The 16,784-nt window shown below is 43.4% G+C and overlaps 1 protein-coding gene across 2 annotated transcripts in view; it reads right to left on the bottom strand.

Annotated features, from left to right (window-relative positions):
• Positions 1–281: 281 nt before the first annotated feature.
• The window catches only part of LOC147897925 (glutamyl-tRNA(Gln) amidotransferase subunit C, chloroplastic/mitochondrial-like), a 36,687-nt gene continuing 20,184 nt past the window's right edge, over positions 282–16,784 (bottom strand). Inside the window, exons 2-5 of one of the 2 annotated variants that reach the window (XM_087380974.1) lie at positions 10,308–10,348; positions 5,875–5,930; positions 5,507–5,626; positions 282–631 (exon numbers count right to left, since the gene is read on the bottom strand). In XM_087380974.1, coding sequence (XP_087237100.1) covers positions 600–631; positions 5,507–5,626; positions 5,875–5,930; positions 10,308–10,348 — 249 coding nt within the window. In that variant the 3' untranslated portion in view covers positions 282–599. The remainder of the gene's footprint in view (positions 632–5,506; positions 5,627–5,874; positions 5,931–10,307; positions 10,349–16,784) is intronic. The other variant, XM_087380975.1, reaches the window with a different exon arrangement.

The raw sequence follows: 16,784 nt of genomic DNA, 5'->3' as shown, positions 1-16,784 counted from the left end.
AAGTGTGAATGTGTCGGAGAAAATCGCAAAGAGAGAGAGAGAGAGAGAGAGAGAGAGAGAGAGAGAGGAGAGAATGTGTGGGTGCACGCACGCGCGTGCGTGCGTGCGTGTGTGTGGCGTGTGTGTGTGTGTGTGTGTGTGTGTGTGTGTGCGCGCATGTGTGTGTTCACCACACAAAAAAGAGTGTGTTTGTGTGGGTCGTGGTGTTTGGGGGGGGGATTCTCATCTTTGAAAAGACCTATAATGTTCCTTTATTGTAAAGAAGGTGAAGAAATCAAATAAAGTGGCTAAACCTTTTCACAGATTGAAGCAAAACCCTTCCATACAAGATGGTTGGAGGCTCAACTCATGCCCTAAAGCATGCTCGCAAAACCCTTCCATACAAGATGCCTAAAGCATGTTCATTTTACACTTAAGCTCTTCATAGATCAGAACAATCAATATAAAAACAATTACATTTGCATGAGGGTAAGTATAGCATTTTACCCTCGGCAATCCATTCATGTCTTTAAAGTATTTGTCTGCACAATCACAACTCTCTTTAACTTGATACATCACTCCATATTCTCGTTCAAAATCTTCGGTACCTTAGGAACCTTCTATCTCAGGTACGGCAGCCAGCATAGCCTCTCTGCATTCAAAACAACCTATGCATTAAGTTTTTCCTCCTTAATGTTGAACTAAGCAAGAGAACCAATCCTACATTGAATTCTTGCTACAATTGTGTAGGTAGAAAGTACACCCGCTGAATCTCTCTTTCAACTGCACTGGCTAGAGTATTGTTAATGTGATGTGAATGCATAAACCTAGGAAAATTCCATTTCACAAGTGCACCCATATTCGGTAGTATCTAAGTGGGCAGATAGTGCAAGAACATGAACAAGCTCACATACGTCCTACTCATCCACGGAGGTTTTGGAGGCAAGCACAAGGGTAACGAAAGGATATCATGGGGGATTTCTCGGCCTCGGATATGCTCAATTATGGCAAGACTCACACACAAGGCAACCAAACAAATGTCAGTCAGTAGGGAACTTGGACACACACGATAAAAATTATTGTGTCCGGAAGACATAATGGAGCGGGTGAAGAGGCTAGCCAATGGGGAAGACTGCAAACACATTAAATATTTGTTCTGAATTACTGAAATAGTTCGAAAATGTAGCACTAGAATGGATATGTGATTTATTCAATCAAGGCATGCTGGATGGGTTTTCTCGGGACCAGCAAGAAAATTGGTGGGGGCCCATCTTTAAAGATGGGATAGAAACCAGCTTGCAAACTACAGGACTATAATGGTTGGCTCTGCCATGGCAAAGCTCTTCAGCGCCATTGTAGAACACAAACTTAGCAAATGGGCCAAGACTGCGGGAAAGAGGACAATTTTTCAAACCCTACATAGCAGTATTGATCATCTTGTCACCATTTGAGTACTAATAGGTTATTGTGCCAGAGTGCTAGTTCATTTGGATAAAGTCAACTCTTATAACTTAACTTTGCCCCAAAGGTTGGCGAGGCTAGGGTTTATGGTTAGCCTTCAAAGTGATGTTTCATTACTTCAGTTGTACTTCGCGTGCACCTGTGTGCTGCTGCTACAACATTCTACACCTTTCCTTCAATTTTTGCTCCATTGCTTCCACACAGAGACATCAGTGATATCAGAGCTGAGTTCCAGCCTTGCCCTGTGCATTCTAGCCTATTTGGGAGCAGTCTTGTCACATGAAAGAGGGAGCTACAGTCCCAAGTGACTTCCTCTGCGCCACCACCTGCAACAGCTATTCTGCAAATCCGATTGCTTCTGAATCATTTTTGGAGCCGTCTAGAGTCTCTGCCCTGCTGTATGACTATCTGGAGCTGCCTACAGCTGTTACCCTGCTGTGCAAATTCTTCATGAGCTGTTTTCAGTTGTTTTGAGCTGATTTCTATTGCACAATAACTGATGCAGCATTTCTGAGCTCAATTATTGCACTGTTGGAGCTCCAACAGCTTGCCAATCAGCTTTCTGAAGGAGCATTTCAGGTGACTCCTGTCTTTGAGCATTTCTCAGCTCTGTGAATTTTGAAGCTGTTCAAATCTTTTTTGAGGCATTTCTCTGCATTTTGGTGGAGCAACTTCCTTCAGAAGAACATTTCGTACTGTTTTGACACTAGTTTTCTCAACTCGTGAGCTTCTGCCTCAGCTTTCAGGTCCAGTTCAGCTCTATTTGCTGTTCAGACTGGTCAGGGCAGTTCAGCAGTGTTTTCTACAGTCTGGTGCCCTCTGGAAGGAGTTGTGCAGTCACCTTTTCTTTCAGTGGACGTTTGCTTCAGTCTAGACTTGTTGCATTTGTTGCACTTGCTGTGCAAGCTTTTCTGTAAAGAAGTTGGCCTGCCTTGCCCTGTTCTGGCACTTTTTCCCTTGTGCCTCGGGTTTCACTTGCAGGTTATTTCAGTTACATAAATTTCGCAGGCTATTGACCTTAAAAAAGTATGGTCAAAATCAAACATTTGCAGTTGTCCTCATGTTGTCATTTGATTCTCTTGGAAAGGGAAGTATGAATTCAAGGGAACACGAAGCTGAAGGAAGCTCAAATGAGATTGCAGCAACAAGAATGAAGCACAATACTAGGGTAGTCATAGAGACAAAACCCTAGCCTAAATAATGTCAAAAACATGTGTGGTGACTAGCTTACCCACAAACTCAACCTCTAATTTGAGATTAGGGGAGAAAAACCTTACAAAAGGGAAAAGTGCACCTAGTGTTGCCACTTCAACCTGGTATAGCCTTGTAGGCTAGTTAGGACTAGTGAGGACTAATAGGACACTTAGATCTATTGGACATCTGGTCCTAGTTCACTTACGACAATTAGTCCTTAGCCCTAAGTTGAGTTTTGGTCCCTATATAGGCCACCATTTGTACTTTCTCATTATCCATTTGCAAGTACACTTCAGTTTCGCCAGCTTGTTGTCTCCACCTTGCATTCCATCTTCCTTCCATTGCTCCTAGCATGCAACAATGTATCAGAGAAGGATATCTTGCTCCTACTTGCATCCCCCCCTCCTCATTGCTCAGCCCAAGTTCCTCCAAACGCTACGCGCCGACCCGATGCGCGATGAAATCAAGGTGGGAGTGGCTTTTGGTTGTATGGTTTAGCCATTTGTTTGAGGTCAGGAACTGACAATATAGAGCTCAACTCAGTCCCCCATTGCTCCAGCACACCTGCAACCTGCTGTGTGACTTCAGCGACCAGTTAGCAGCTCTCGATTGTCACGTGACCCTGCATTTCTACCTACACCACCATTTCAGCCTGTTTTCATGCGGATTTTAAAAAGGCTTTTGATATTATCCCATGCAAAAGTTTATCAGCATGGACGGAGAATACCAAGGTGCCTAAGAATTGTAGAGCAGTAGTAACTCACCTTTATGAGAAGGTTAGATGTCAACTCATGCCACATGAAGGGCTAATGCAAATAACATGGAGGTAAAACAAGGCTGCCCACTCTCACCCACTTTGTTTGGTCTCTACATACATAAGCTGGAAACAACGGTTATGAATTTCACAAGAAGAAGGCACTGATAGATCTCACCTTGGGCAGCAATACACTCTCATGTTGCTTCTGTAAATGGATGACCTAGTGTTATTTGCATAGAGCCAAGAGGACCTTTAGAGGTTGATGCATATTCTAGATTAGTTTTGTGACAACAGTGGACTCTCTCTTGATGTAGTAAAGACAAAGACTATATAGTAGCTAAATAATTGCAACCTAAAGAGCTGCCACACATTGCATACCTTGGGCAAAGCATTGATATAGTGAACACTTCAAATACTTCTAAACGAACAATTCATGTTGGCTAGACCAACTTACAATGCTTTGAAGACAGATGCAATCAAGGGAGCATCTGAAGATGGCACTTTAGATATTATCTATTCAGCACAGTGTTCACAAAGATCATACTCTATGGAGTGCAGGTATGGGGAGGGAGCACACTTGGAATAACATCAAGAAAATCGAATTCCAGAATACTTTCTTGAGGAGAAATATGGGAATCAAGACCACAACTCCTTACTCCATCCTTATGTTGGAGTTCTCTGCCTTGAAAAGACTATACCGATATGTCACAAACATGAAAGAGATGCCTAGTAACAAACTACCTAAGCTATTGTGGAAGAATGGATCTACACTATACAAGATGGTCAAAAGCAAGCTCCTTACCACAGGTGGGTTTCCTGATGTAGATGTGATGGGCCCATGTGCCCTCTTGGCATGAGGCCATGGATACCATCGTAGTGGAAAGCCCAACGCATATGAATGGAGTGGATACATGCGATGAACTAGGGGGACAAGAAGGTGGAGGCTCAATAGATGTACTCTTATGTATCTGCGATGGATGCCCCTTATGCCCTCTTTTTGCTGCTCCATCAACACGCTTGAACAACCTTATCTATGACTATAGGATGGAGAAGGGATCGAATCTTTGCACATTGGACGGAGTACCTCCATGTGCCAAGAGCATCCCCTTGGGAATGACATGACAACTCTTCGTACCACAGCCTCCATCCATAAAAATTCTACTCAAAATCGAGGACTTGATCCTATAAACTTCTCTGTACAAACGATGCATACCGGCTTCTTTGTGCCAGATGTGCCATATCTATTTATGAGAACAGGGTCCTACCATGCATCACACCTTGTGCTTCCACCGCTTGTCACCATTGGATGAACCAGGGGGCTGGGGAGGTGAAGGCTCAATGACGTACTCTCATGTTTCTGCAATGGAGATTGAGTACGCTCGAGCCTCTCATGGTGTGACACACCTAAACCCCACGCACCCCCGCTACCTAAACGTTTTGCACATTGGACGCGGTACCTCCGCATGCCAAGAACATCCCCTTTGGAATGGCATGACAATTCTTCATACAATAATCTCCCTCCCATGAAAATTGTCCTCAAAACTCAAAAGGTTGATTCTCTCAATGTCTCTGTATAAAAGCTGCATTCTGTCTTTGTCCCAAATCAGCCAAATCTTTTTAGGAAAATAGTGTCCTACCATACATCATGTCTTGTGCTTCCACCTCTTGTCATGATGTTAGCCTATAGGAACTTCGGACTTGGGAGAGAATGGGATCAAGGGATGAATAGGAGAGCATGTGGGCATCAATCTACGTTGGTCTTGTAGTCTTAGGGACCAAATGCATTATAGTTGCCCAAATGATCTTTGGGTCCAAAAGCATAGCATTGAAGAATTGCTAAAAAAAAGCCAGTACTTGGACAAAGCACTATCCATATAATGGCCTTGGAATAATCAGCCATCTTTATAGGTCATATTATTTTTTGAAGTTAAATTGCTTACGGAAAACCATGATAACATGTTCTATAGTTCAAAAAGGTAGAAAATAAGGGAGTGGAAATCTCGCCAGCATGATAAAGCCTTAGTAATCTCTTGAAAATATTTAATGCACTCATATTCATGACACTATATAATATGGTTAAATTGAATTAATATCTTGCACATGAAAAGATAAAACCTGTCCTCGAATTTTGAAGGAACATCTGAACGAGGTGTGCTTTGACATCCAACATCTGTGAGCAATGCCAATGCCAACGAGTCCACAATATAAAAAAGAGTGCATAGCTTCCAAAATTGTCTATGATCCACAACCATTTCATCATCATAAGAGTAGGACCCAAGCAACTACAAAAATCTACATATCAGAATTGCAAAAAGATATGCCATAATAAGTAGCTAACGACAACTGGAGAAAATGTGAAAGCCTAATAGCAGCCATTTTTAACAATTTTTCACTCAACACTATCGCATAATCACAAAGGGAAGGACATGACCAGGGGGTAGACCATCACACACAACCAAGTGAAGAAGGTATCTGATATCTACCTAATCGAATAAAAGGTGAGACATTGTCCAAGTCCACTTCTTGAAGCTGCCCACACCTGAAAATAGCATTGTGTCAAAGAGTTAACTACCCACTATCGATGGCATAAAAACATTAAATTAGTTTTACATGGGTTGTAAATGTTTCGAACATTTCAATCAACCAAATCTCCCTTTAAAAAGCCCATGCTCATCTTAAAGGACCATTCTATATAGCATTAAAAAGAATTAAAGGACCTCTTGAAGAAGGATGCCTTTTGTGGTCAAAAGAAGCGCAAATGAGTCTTGAAGACCTAAAATTTGCAATCACAAATGCCCCTATGTTGGTATGCCCTGATTTCTCACAGCCAGTGCTTGTGGAGGCAAATGTTAGTGGCAAAGGTAGGAGGATGTTGTGATATATATTGAAAGCAAAAAACTGGATGCCAAAGAGCTCACCTACCATGTTTATGATCTGGAAATGTTGGCCATCTAACATGACTTCAAAAAGCAGCATCACTACCTACCTGTATGGGAGCAAAATCAAAGTCAAAACTAATCATAGAACACTATTATTTTCCTTACGCAGCCCAACCTATCAGCCAAGCAAAAGAGATGGTTGCCATCGGTGCAGTCCTATAAGTTTGACATTCAGTATAAAAAGGGGAAAGAAAATGTGGTTGCAAATGCCTTGTCTAGGTCGTGGGCTTGCACACTACCTACAGTTTCTATAATTTACTAGGATTGGATACATGGCAAAAGAGTACATGCAGAAATCAAAGACAGGAACCATTTTTTAGAATGAAATCCCTAAAAAGGGTATCCCGCAATGGAAGACTGATAGATGGGCCCAGGGATTACACACGGAAGTGTTTCACTAGAACTATGTGTGTACTCCAGATCCATTCATGCATGTGCAGACTGGCAAATAGACTGTGCTCAAAGACAACATAGAAGCAACTCTTATATATTTCCGTCAGACCACAAACTGGACATACCAAAAAGGTTCTCCTACTATATGCCTGGCATCTCTAGATCGCGCTCTACTAAGCTTATGCAAACTCTCCGTCCAAAGGATCTCTTCCACCTTGCTGTCCGAAAACGCAGCCTAGGTGGGCAGCTTCTTGAGCTAAGTCTGCAGCCCTCTGTAGGTCACCATCACCTCCTATATATAGGCCCAAGGATGGTCCTCCTGCTGCTCCTTCCTGCTCTTGGATTAGTGATGGTGAAATGAGGCCAAGGGGCCTCCCTTTTATAGGGCAGAAGCCCTCCCTAAAATGGCCTACCCCAAAACTGACCCAAACAGGCTCCCAACCGACCCACGCATTGCAGCCTTTAAATACCCCTCTGGGGGCTCATTTGCAAGGTTTTTGCTGGCCCTGCCTAGCCACGTGGCTGGCTGCCACTAGCCTAGATAGGCCTGCCTCATTTCCATGCCCCTAGGGTCCCATAACATTTGCTAACCTGTGCATTTCTGTTCTCTCCACGTGTGGACAGCATCTGGATTCAGATCTGCCCTCCATGGTGGGTCTCCTATGCCAGGTACCTGTCCTTTCTCTCTGCTGCCCATATGACAGCTCATGTGCTGCCCCATGTGGCAGCCCCATGTCTATTACTACTATATGGTCCAACCCCCCGATGCACTCCCCATATGGGGGTCACAAGTGGGGAGGTGACTAGTCCTATTCCAACAAGCCCTCATATCAGGATCATCTTGAACTTCAATTGCATAATGGTTTGTTGTAGTTCTGAAACAAATTCTGTTTGGTTCTAGACTAGCTGGTGTTAAGGGAAATGCATTCTTACCCTATGGCAAGTCATATAAGCGTCATGAAGACATATGACATAAGGCACTTTTGGAAAGGTCCATAGACAGATTGTAGTGAAAGGTGTTGCTGAACGTTTGCCATGTCAGTAAATTAAAGTGGACAGCGAACTACCAGCTGATTCATTGCATCCATTACCCATTCCAAAGGGTAAATGGACACACATAGCCATGGATTCATCACGCGGCTGCCTTGTACAGATAAAGGATGGGACAGCATCTATGTAATGGTGGACAGGCTGACAAAAGAAGCCCATTTCATACATACCAAGGCCCAATATTCAGCATCACACATTGTCTAGAAGTGCATTGATCACCTACTTAAGCATCATGGATTTCCTCAAAAAATTGTTAGTGATAGAGATGCAAACTTATGGGTCATTTCTAGGAGCGGGTACTTTACTCACTCCTAGCAATGGTCAGTCTGAAAAGATGAACAAATGGGTAGAAGAAACTTGAGGCATTTTTGCAATGACACCTAGAGCTCGAGGGATAAATGGCTTGCACTTAACGAGTTTTGCCACAACAACACCAAGCATCTCTCCATCGGAATGAGCCTATTTGAGGCAATGTATGAGTGCAAATTGGAAAAGCCTTCCTCATTTTGTAGACATGGCTCTGAAAATCAGCAAGCACGAGATGACTTGGGGAGGATGGAGACTTTCCTACAATTGTCTAAAAAGAAGCAAAAGAAATGTATGTGGACACTGCCAAAGAAAATGAGACACAGATTTCCGTGGAGCCAAACACCTGAAGCAATATGTCTGCGGGCCAAGAGCTTCCCAGAGGGAAGAACACTTGGCAGCACTCGCTACAAAAAAACCTGTTGTCGAAGAGGTACAAACGCGCGCGCTTGCGCACACGCGCGCGCACACACACATGTATACATTATGTGTGTATAGGTATACAAAAATGCATGCACGGAGCCTCTCTCTACCAAGATCCACTCATCCATTCTCACCCACCTGGTGGACTTGGTTCCTCAGACAACAAACAGAGGACCGCCACAATGATACCAGACTGCAGATATTTACCCCCCTCCTAAATTGAGATATTTAGTATTCGTGTCTGTGTTTGTATTTGTCTTGGGTATGGATGATAGCTTAGTGGCTTCACCGTATTTCTTTCTCTCTCCACACACTTTTTTTTTTTGGGTTAAGTAGAAGAAAAACATTCGTCGCCATCCAAAGTGGAACAGCTACTTCTCAAAACTCGAAGCAATAATAAAAGACTTCTAACTGGGCCAGAGGAGGGTCTACAAGGGGATGAGCATCCTAGAGTGACCGATATAAAGAAGATCGCTATTGGGCTCTCTGGTCGTTGTATCATGCTCGTACCATTCGATTCTATGAGCACTCTTTAGTGGATGTCTTTCCCTATTTTTGATCTTCTCTCTCCACAAACACGCGCTCGTGCACATATGCATGTGCATGCTTATACACAAAACATGTATGTCTATATGATTTGATTAATAGACATATAGATGTGTCCATACATGTGTGTTTGTGTCTGTGTGCGCACGTGCAAGCGTGTGTGTGTGTGTGTGTGTAGATACATCAATTTGTCTATCAATCTAATCATACACACACACACACATGTTTTTTGTGTGTGCACGTGTGTGTGTGTGTGTGGAGAGAGAGAGAGAGAGAGAGAGAGAGATTATTAAACTCTTCGAAAGAACAAAAGGTCTATGAGACTATAAAAACCAAATACAATGAGCTGAATAGGGGTGAAGCCACTAAGTGGTCATCTACACCCAAGACAAATACAAACACAAACACAAATGCTGAATATCTCAACTCATGGAAAGGAGGGAAAATCTGCAATGTGGTATCAATCTAGTGGTCCTCTGTATGCTGTCGGAGGAACCAAGTCCACCAGGCGGCTAAGAATTGATAAGAGGATCTTGGCAGAGATAGGCTGTGACGGTGAATGGAGCTGCGGTGGCATGAAAACCATGACAAAGCGCTAACATCCGTCAATCTGCATGGTTCGCTATGGTCTCCTAGTTGTGGCTCTCCACTGTCACCCTTGTCAGCAATGTCCTTCGTCTGGTGAATATGGAGGGAATATCCCCAAAGCCTCATATGTGCATCAACACACTAGCAGATCTGTCGTGCCTCTGGCTCCGAACCCTGGCCCGCCATCTCCCTGGGAATTGTTGGTTCGTGCTATCTGACTAAAAACACCTTTAAATACTCAAATTTCTCAACAAGGTAGCATCGTTCTGGTAATTTGTCTTTCAAGGTAAGCCATACCAAAGATTTTGATTAACAAAGAGCAAAAGGTCATCGGCAATATGCGAATTCAATCATTTGACCTCTTCTTGCTCTCATTTCATAGCCTTTTACCTTTTTAGTATTTAGTTATATCACTTCATGTGACAAAATCGTGGTACTTACTCACAAGAGCCTTCCCTTGCACATAGATTGAGTCACTTTTCATTTCTTTTCATGCATTCAATGAAGCTTGCAAGACACCTATGGATGTTTAACAAATAAACAACCCTATGTGAATTTAAAAACAGAACTTAAGAAGTGCTGGGCAAGGTCAGTATGATCTCAAACAAAATTGTCTCTAAAAGCAAAAACTACATACATAGTGCACACAAGCACCCAATAAGATGTCTTACCAATCAATAAGCTGCTCCAGTTTTGGGTGAAAATCCTCGATCTTCAGAGTAGGGAAAAAAACAGGAGTGATATTAGTGTAAATGCATAAAAAAGATTAATTGAGAGATGCAGAAGAAAAAGGAATAACAAATTGAAACAAGAAACCATACAATTCCTAGAATAATGGAACAATATCAGACTTTCTTATCAATGTTAATATTAAAGACATTTCAATTTTAAAAAAATACCAAATGAAAAAACCTTCCAATTATTTGAAAATGTTTCAGAATTAACTTCTAGCAGATTTTGTAGTTGCTAAACAAATCCAATATAAATGCCCATAGCATCAAATCCCTATTGCTAGTTCCAACAAAAAATGTTTTAGTATGCATTCTCATTTAAGGGCAACAAAGCAAATAGCGGTGAGAGTAGATACATGAGTTCTCAATGAGTCACCCTGTGCTGAGGGATTTAGGTATTAGGAAACTATTTCCCACCAAAACTTACTATGATTGCAAAACGCTTATATATTGCTTGATAATCATTTAAATTTAAGATGAATGCAAGGCTCATAATGAAAGGATTGAGAAAGTGTGTGAATTTTGAAGAATGCAATTATGTAGACCCTAGCAGGCCAAGCACAATGCCAAGCAACAAACGAGCCAGAAGTGGGCCACGAGCAGTCAACATGCAAACAGCTGACAAGTGGCAAACCAGCCACATCTCCACACTGTAGGCAGACAGCAGTCTATCAACCACATGATGGCCAAGGTGCTACATGGTGACTCGTCCACATGGCAGCCATCTAGGGTCGATTCTGAATCTCTTTGCCACTGGTCAGGTCATGGCAGAGCTTGGAATCCTACCAGAAGCAGCTACGATGTCACATGGCAAGGTCTGAAGGTGGTTCAACAACAATACTGTCATGTGCACGGATTGGTATCTGACGTGTACTGGGTACACAAGACTAGCTCAGGTAGCCTGGGGAGGCTTAGAGCTAGGCAGGCTTGATTCTCGGGTTGAGTGGCAAGGGTACGAACCAGTTAGAGGTCTTCACTATTTTTGGCGCTTGGGGCTCGAGTCTATAAAAGGGGCCCAGGGGTTCAGTTCTCAGTGAGCCGATGGGAGCAAGTTTCGTTCCCAGGTGCTAGGTATGATCCTGGATTGAGTCACGGACGCGCGCCTGCATCATAGCGTAGCCCAAGGCCCAGTAGCAGATCCCAGGCTTCACAGCGCCACCTGGTGGTATGGGACACCAGGCTGGTTTGGATCTGGTTGGGAGTTCGTGCCAGTAGCTCAGCTCGTGGCTCGGAGGGGACATCTCCGGATTCGGGATCATATCCCGTAGATGTCATGGTTGGGTGGTGAGCAGCCTGCTCAGTTTCTCACGTTGTGTGTGTGTTCTTGTGTTTGCTTGCAGATCATAGGTTTCAAGAGTGCAGGGTGTGGCCAGGCTGCTTGGGGAGGCTGATGTGCAAAAAAGCACCACCCTCCAAGTTGGGAGGGTGGGGCGAAAAAAGCATCGACCCTCCACGTTTGGGAGGGTGTGCATGCTAAAAATAGCATCAACCCTCCAAGTTTGGGAGGGTGGGCTTTTCTAGAAAGCATAGCTTCCTAGAATAGCTACACCGTCTCCTTTATAGCCTGACGAAATCCCAAGCTCAGCCACAGCTTAGGCAAGAGTGCGCAAGAAGACCTCTCCACACCTCTACCAGATTTTCGTCACCTAGGTACGGTTCGCAGCAGATTACCGTACGGTACAGCCAGCAGCAGGACCAGCAAAGGGAGTCTCTGGGTTCACCTACACAAGCTGATCGCCAGCTTTGTACCCCTTCTTCTCGGCCAGCTTCTCTTCTTTCGTCACCCCTCTTGGGACGGTTTTTTTCTCTACTCCACTCTCCTTCCAGCTTCGATTCCCCCAGTCACTTCTCTCAGTTCGCTACTCTTTTCAGATCAGATTTCAGAAATGGCTGATTCTATAAATCCTGAGTTTGCCATGGGAGATCATGATTTGGACTACCCTGCGGAGGAAGACTAGGGTCTCTACAACGATCTGATTACAAAAAGCCTTCAGTGAATTCACCACTGCTCTTGATGGAAAGTTTGAGCAGGTTAATGCGAATCAAACGGGGTTGACGCAGCAACTCCAAGGGATTCAGACTACCCTCACACTTCTGACTAGCACTGTTCAGGCACTCACGCATGTGGATGCCATGGCTTCAGTGTTAGGTCCGAACATAACTCCAGATCCTTTTCCCGGAGATCAGAAGTCTCGAACCAAGGAGGTTGTTGACACTTGGTTGCACAAGTGGCAAGTACACTTCCAGTTCCACCCGTACCCAGATGACAAGAAAATACAGCTTGCAGCCGGCTTCATGTCAGGCAAGGCTTTGCTATGGTGAAAGGAACTCCAACCTAAGCCTGTAACATGGATAGATTTTGAAGGGGTCTTCACGAAGGAGTTTCTGAAGGAGGACGACTATGATATCGTAGGCAAGCTTAAAGCCCTCGATATGTCCAAGCTGAACTTGACTTTTGAGGTTTATCTTCAAAGGTGTCGGGATTTGCAGACCAGAGCTACAAAGATGGATCCAATGACCTTGTTAGGTTTCTTTGTGGATGGTTTGCCTGATTCGTATAAGTTGCACATCAAGAACAACAAATGTACCACGTTGCAAGAGGCCATGAATTACGCGCGTATTTATGATGATACCATGGCCAGTGCAAAGGCAACCACAGTTTCCGACACGAGCGGGAAGAACAAACGGAAGTTCTTCCAGTCTACCACTGGTACCGGGGAGATGAAGTCTATAGACAACGCCTCCAAGAAACACTTGACTCAGGCGAAGAATGGTCGAGCCCGTTTCCTTCGTACCTTGAAGCTTAAGAAGGAAGGATGTTGCTTCTACTGCGAGGAGCGGGACCACACCAAGAATGAGTGTCCAAAGCGCAAGAATCAAAAGCACGCACTGGGACCAAAGCTCCAGGCAGGTCCGAGTACCAAAGCCAAGGGAGCGAACCAAGTTTCGATGACAGGTATTTCTGTAAATGTCATTACCTGCGCACTTTCTTGTAATTGTACTTTTAATACTTCGTTATTTGGTTCCCATGATCTTTTCCGAGTTTATGGAGAAGTTAGGGACCAAAGAGTTCACATTCTCTTTGACCCGGGCAGCTCTCATAACTTTGTTAATTACAAATTTGTGCAGAAGATGGGGCTGTCCACAATACCTAGCAATCACACCTATGAGGTGCAACTTCCAGCTAGAAAGCAGTTTTGGGATCGCAAGATTGAAGCGCTTCCTATCCGGATTCAAGAATACACAGGGGCTCTTACGTGCTATGTTATGCACTTGGAGCATGTAGACTTGTTAATCGGAATAGAGTGGTTTAAAATCCACGATATTCGGATTGGATGGAAGGAACATACCCTTTCTTTTGTGGATAAGGACACCCAATTTTGTATTCAGTGTGATATTCCCTCTTCTCAGGGACCTATTGTATCTGCGATGCAACTTCGGAATATATTAAACACTTCTCATTATGATGTCTATCACTGTGTTTTGATTCCGCTTTCTTCATTTGTTGTCTCTGTAAATAACAAGAATGATTTAAGTGTGTTTGAACACCGTGAATTGAGAATGTTGTTAGACGGTTTCAAGGATGTATTCCCTGCTCAACTGCCAGAAGGTTTACCTCCAGAACGGGCAGTAGATCATCACATAGACTTAGTACCTGGGCTCAACCTATTAGTGTACCACCTTATAGGATGAGCCAGCTTGAGGAGGATGAGCTAGCTTCACAGCTATAGGATTACCTGAATATGGGCTATATTCGCCCAAGGAAATCACCTTGGGGAGCACCTGTCCTTTATAAACGATTGAATAAAGTGACAATTAAGAATCGATACCCTCTACCTCGTTCCGATGATCTAATAGACCGTTTGGCCGAAGCGAAGTATTTCACTAAGATTGATTTGCGTCGGGTTATCACCAAATCCGTATCTATGCTAAACACATAGATAGAACCGCATTCCGAACTAGGTATGGCCACTACGAGTTTCTTGTATTACCTTTTGGTTTGACCAATGCTCCTGCCACCTTCCAACAAATGATGAACGATTTGTTCCGAGATTTTCTGGGCAAATTCGTTGTAGTGTTCTTAGATGACATCTTGGTATATAGCCGAACGCTAAAGGATCACATAGGACACCTCCGGATTGTCTTAGTTATTCTAAGACAGCATAAGCTCTATGCCAAGATGAGTAAATGTGACTTCTTTATGAAGGAGATCATTTACTTAGGACACAAGATTTCCTCTGAAGGTATTAGCATTGATCTGGATCGTATCCAGAAGGTTTTAGAATGGCCTATCCCTCAGACTGTGAAACAACTTCATTCTTTCCTAGGATTTACGGTATTTCTACGGAAGTTTGTGCTTGATTATTCACATATCACGGCACCCCTGACAAACATATTGAAAGGTCGTGGACGCAAGTCTACCCAGCCAATCTCTAGAATGATGCATTGAACAAGGTTTTTGAAACCTTGAAGTTTTCTATCAAGGAAGCACCCGTTCTTGCATTACCCGATCCTACCCGGCCTTATGTTTTAGAGGCCGATGCGAGTGATTTTGCGATTGGGGCAGCTCTATTCCAAGAGGGCAGACCTGTAGCTTTCGAGAGTAAGAAGCTAGACGATACCCAATATCATTGGCCCACACTAGAAAAGGAACTCTATGCTGTAGTGTATGCCCTTAAGGTTTGGAGACACTACTTGTATGGTTCGAAGTTTCTTGTATTGACTGATCATCAGTCAATTAAGTATGTGTGTGATGGGTCTGAATTGAGGGGACGAAAAGCTAGATGGGCAGAATTAATGCAAGATTTTGATTTTGAAATACGTTATCGAAAGGGTTCGTTGAATAGTGTGGCGGATGCCTTAAGTCGAGTCAAATTTGTAAATGCTATGTCATTTACGGAAATATCCTCAGACCTATTTCAATCCTTGAGAGGGCTTTACGCAACTGATAGTCATTTCAGTTCTTATTGGCAGAGAGTCCAGGATGGGAGCTCCATGGTTGACCAGGACTCAGGGATTGTGCCACCTATGGTACAGGTGGCGGGAGGTCAGTGGATGATTAGGAACGGCTTGCTGTTCCGGAATGGAAAGATTTGTGTGCCAGATGTTCTGGAACTTAGATCCAAGATTCTCTAGGAGTGTCATGATGCTCCTAGTGCTGGACATCCGGGTATACATCGGACTCTGTCTCTTGTGAAGCATACCTTTTATTGGCCTAAGATGCGAGCATTTATTGAAAACTATATAGTAGGTTGCGGGTTTGTCAGGTTACTAAGACAGAACGCCTTAGAAGCGCGGGTTTATTACAGCCATTACAGATTTCGGGTAATAAATGGGAAAGTATTTCCATGGATTTCATAACTGGTTTGCCTCGAACGCGCAAGGGTCATGACTCCATTTGGGTCATAGTCGACCGTCTGACAAAAATGGCTAGATTCTTACCTACTAGAACAACTATTTCAGCTGTTCAGCTGGCTCACGAGTTTGTGGACCACTTGTTTAAGCTGTATGGTTTGCCATCTGACATAGTCAGTGACAGGGACTCAAAGTTTACAAGTAACTTTTGGACACTTGTTTTTGAGAAGTTAGAAACTACTCTAAGTATGAGTTCCTCAGATCATGCACAATCCGATGGCAGTACAAAGAAGGTCAACCAATTGGTTGAAGATATGCTTCGGGCATATGTATCTAAGAGGCAGTCTTCATGGGAAGATTATCTACCTATGATAGAATTTGCTTACAACAGTGCAAAGCATTCCAGTACTGGTTACAGTCCTTTTATGCTTATGTACAGGGTTCAACCTAAGTCACCAGTTATGGTTGGGTTAAAAGGGATTCAAAATGATGCTGCAAAGAACTTCTTGCAAGACATGCAGGAAATGTTGCAGTTTGCCAAGGAGTCTATTAGAAGTGCCCAAGGTCGGGACAGATTTTATGCTAATAGACATCGTTCACCTAGAGAGTTCTCTGGATGGTATATTTGCGAATTCCCAAGGAATCCAAGAGCCTAAGTACTGGTTTGGTTCCGAAATTATCCCCCAAATACTGTGGTCCGTTCAAGGTCATTAAAAGAATTGGACCAGTTGCATATCGACTAGAATTGCCTCCTGATGTTAAAGTACATCTAGTCTTTCATGTCAGTAGACTGAAAGAAGTCTTGGGTGCGGATGATCAACTTGTTTCTCCTCAAGAGATAATAGAAGTTACAGATTTGACTTTTATTCCACACGAACCTGAGTGTATTCTTGAATTTCGTGAAAGACAGATTCAAAATAGAACTATCACGGAATACAAGATCAAGTGGAAGGATCGTGTTGAGGAGGATGCAACATGGGAGACATTACAGAACCTCCAGAGAACATTTCCGGATTTTTTACCGAACTCTGGAGTGAGTTCTTAGAGGAGGGGAAGTATGTC

Source organism: Dipteris shenzhenensis, chromosome 10 (assembly GCF_047967505.1).
Source record: "Dipteris shenzhenensis isolate YYH24624 ecotype China chromosome 10, Dip_SZ_1.0, whole genome shotgun sequence".
NCBI classification, from domain to species: Eukaryota; Viridiplantae; Streptophyta; class Polypodiopsida; order Gleicheniales; family Dipteridaceae; genus Dipteris; species Dipteris shenzhenensis.
The sequence above is the reverse complement of the archived record's forward strand: the minus strand, read 5'-3'. Positions and strand labels throughout refer to the sequence as shown.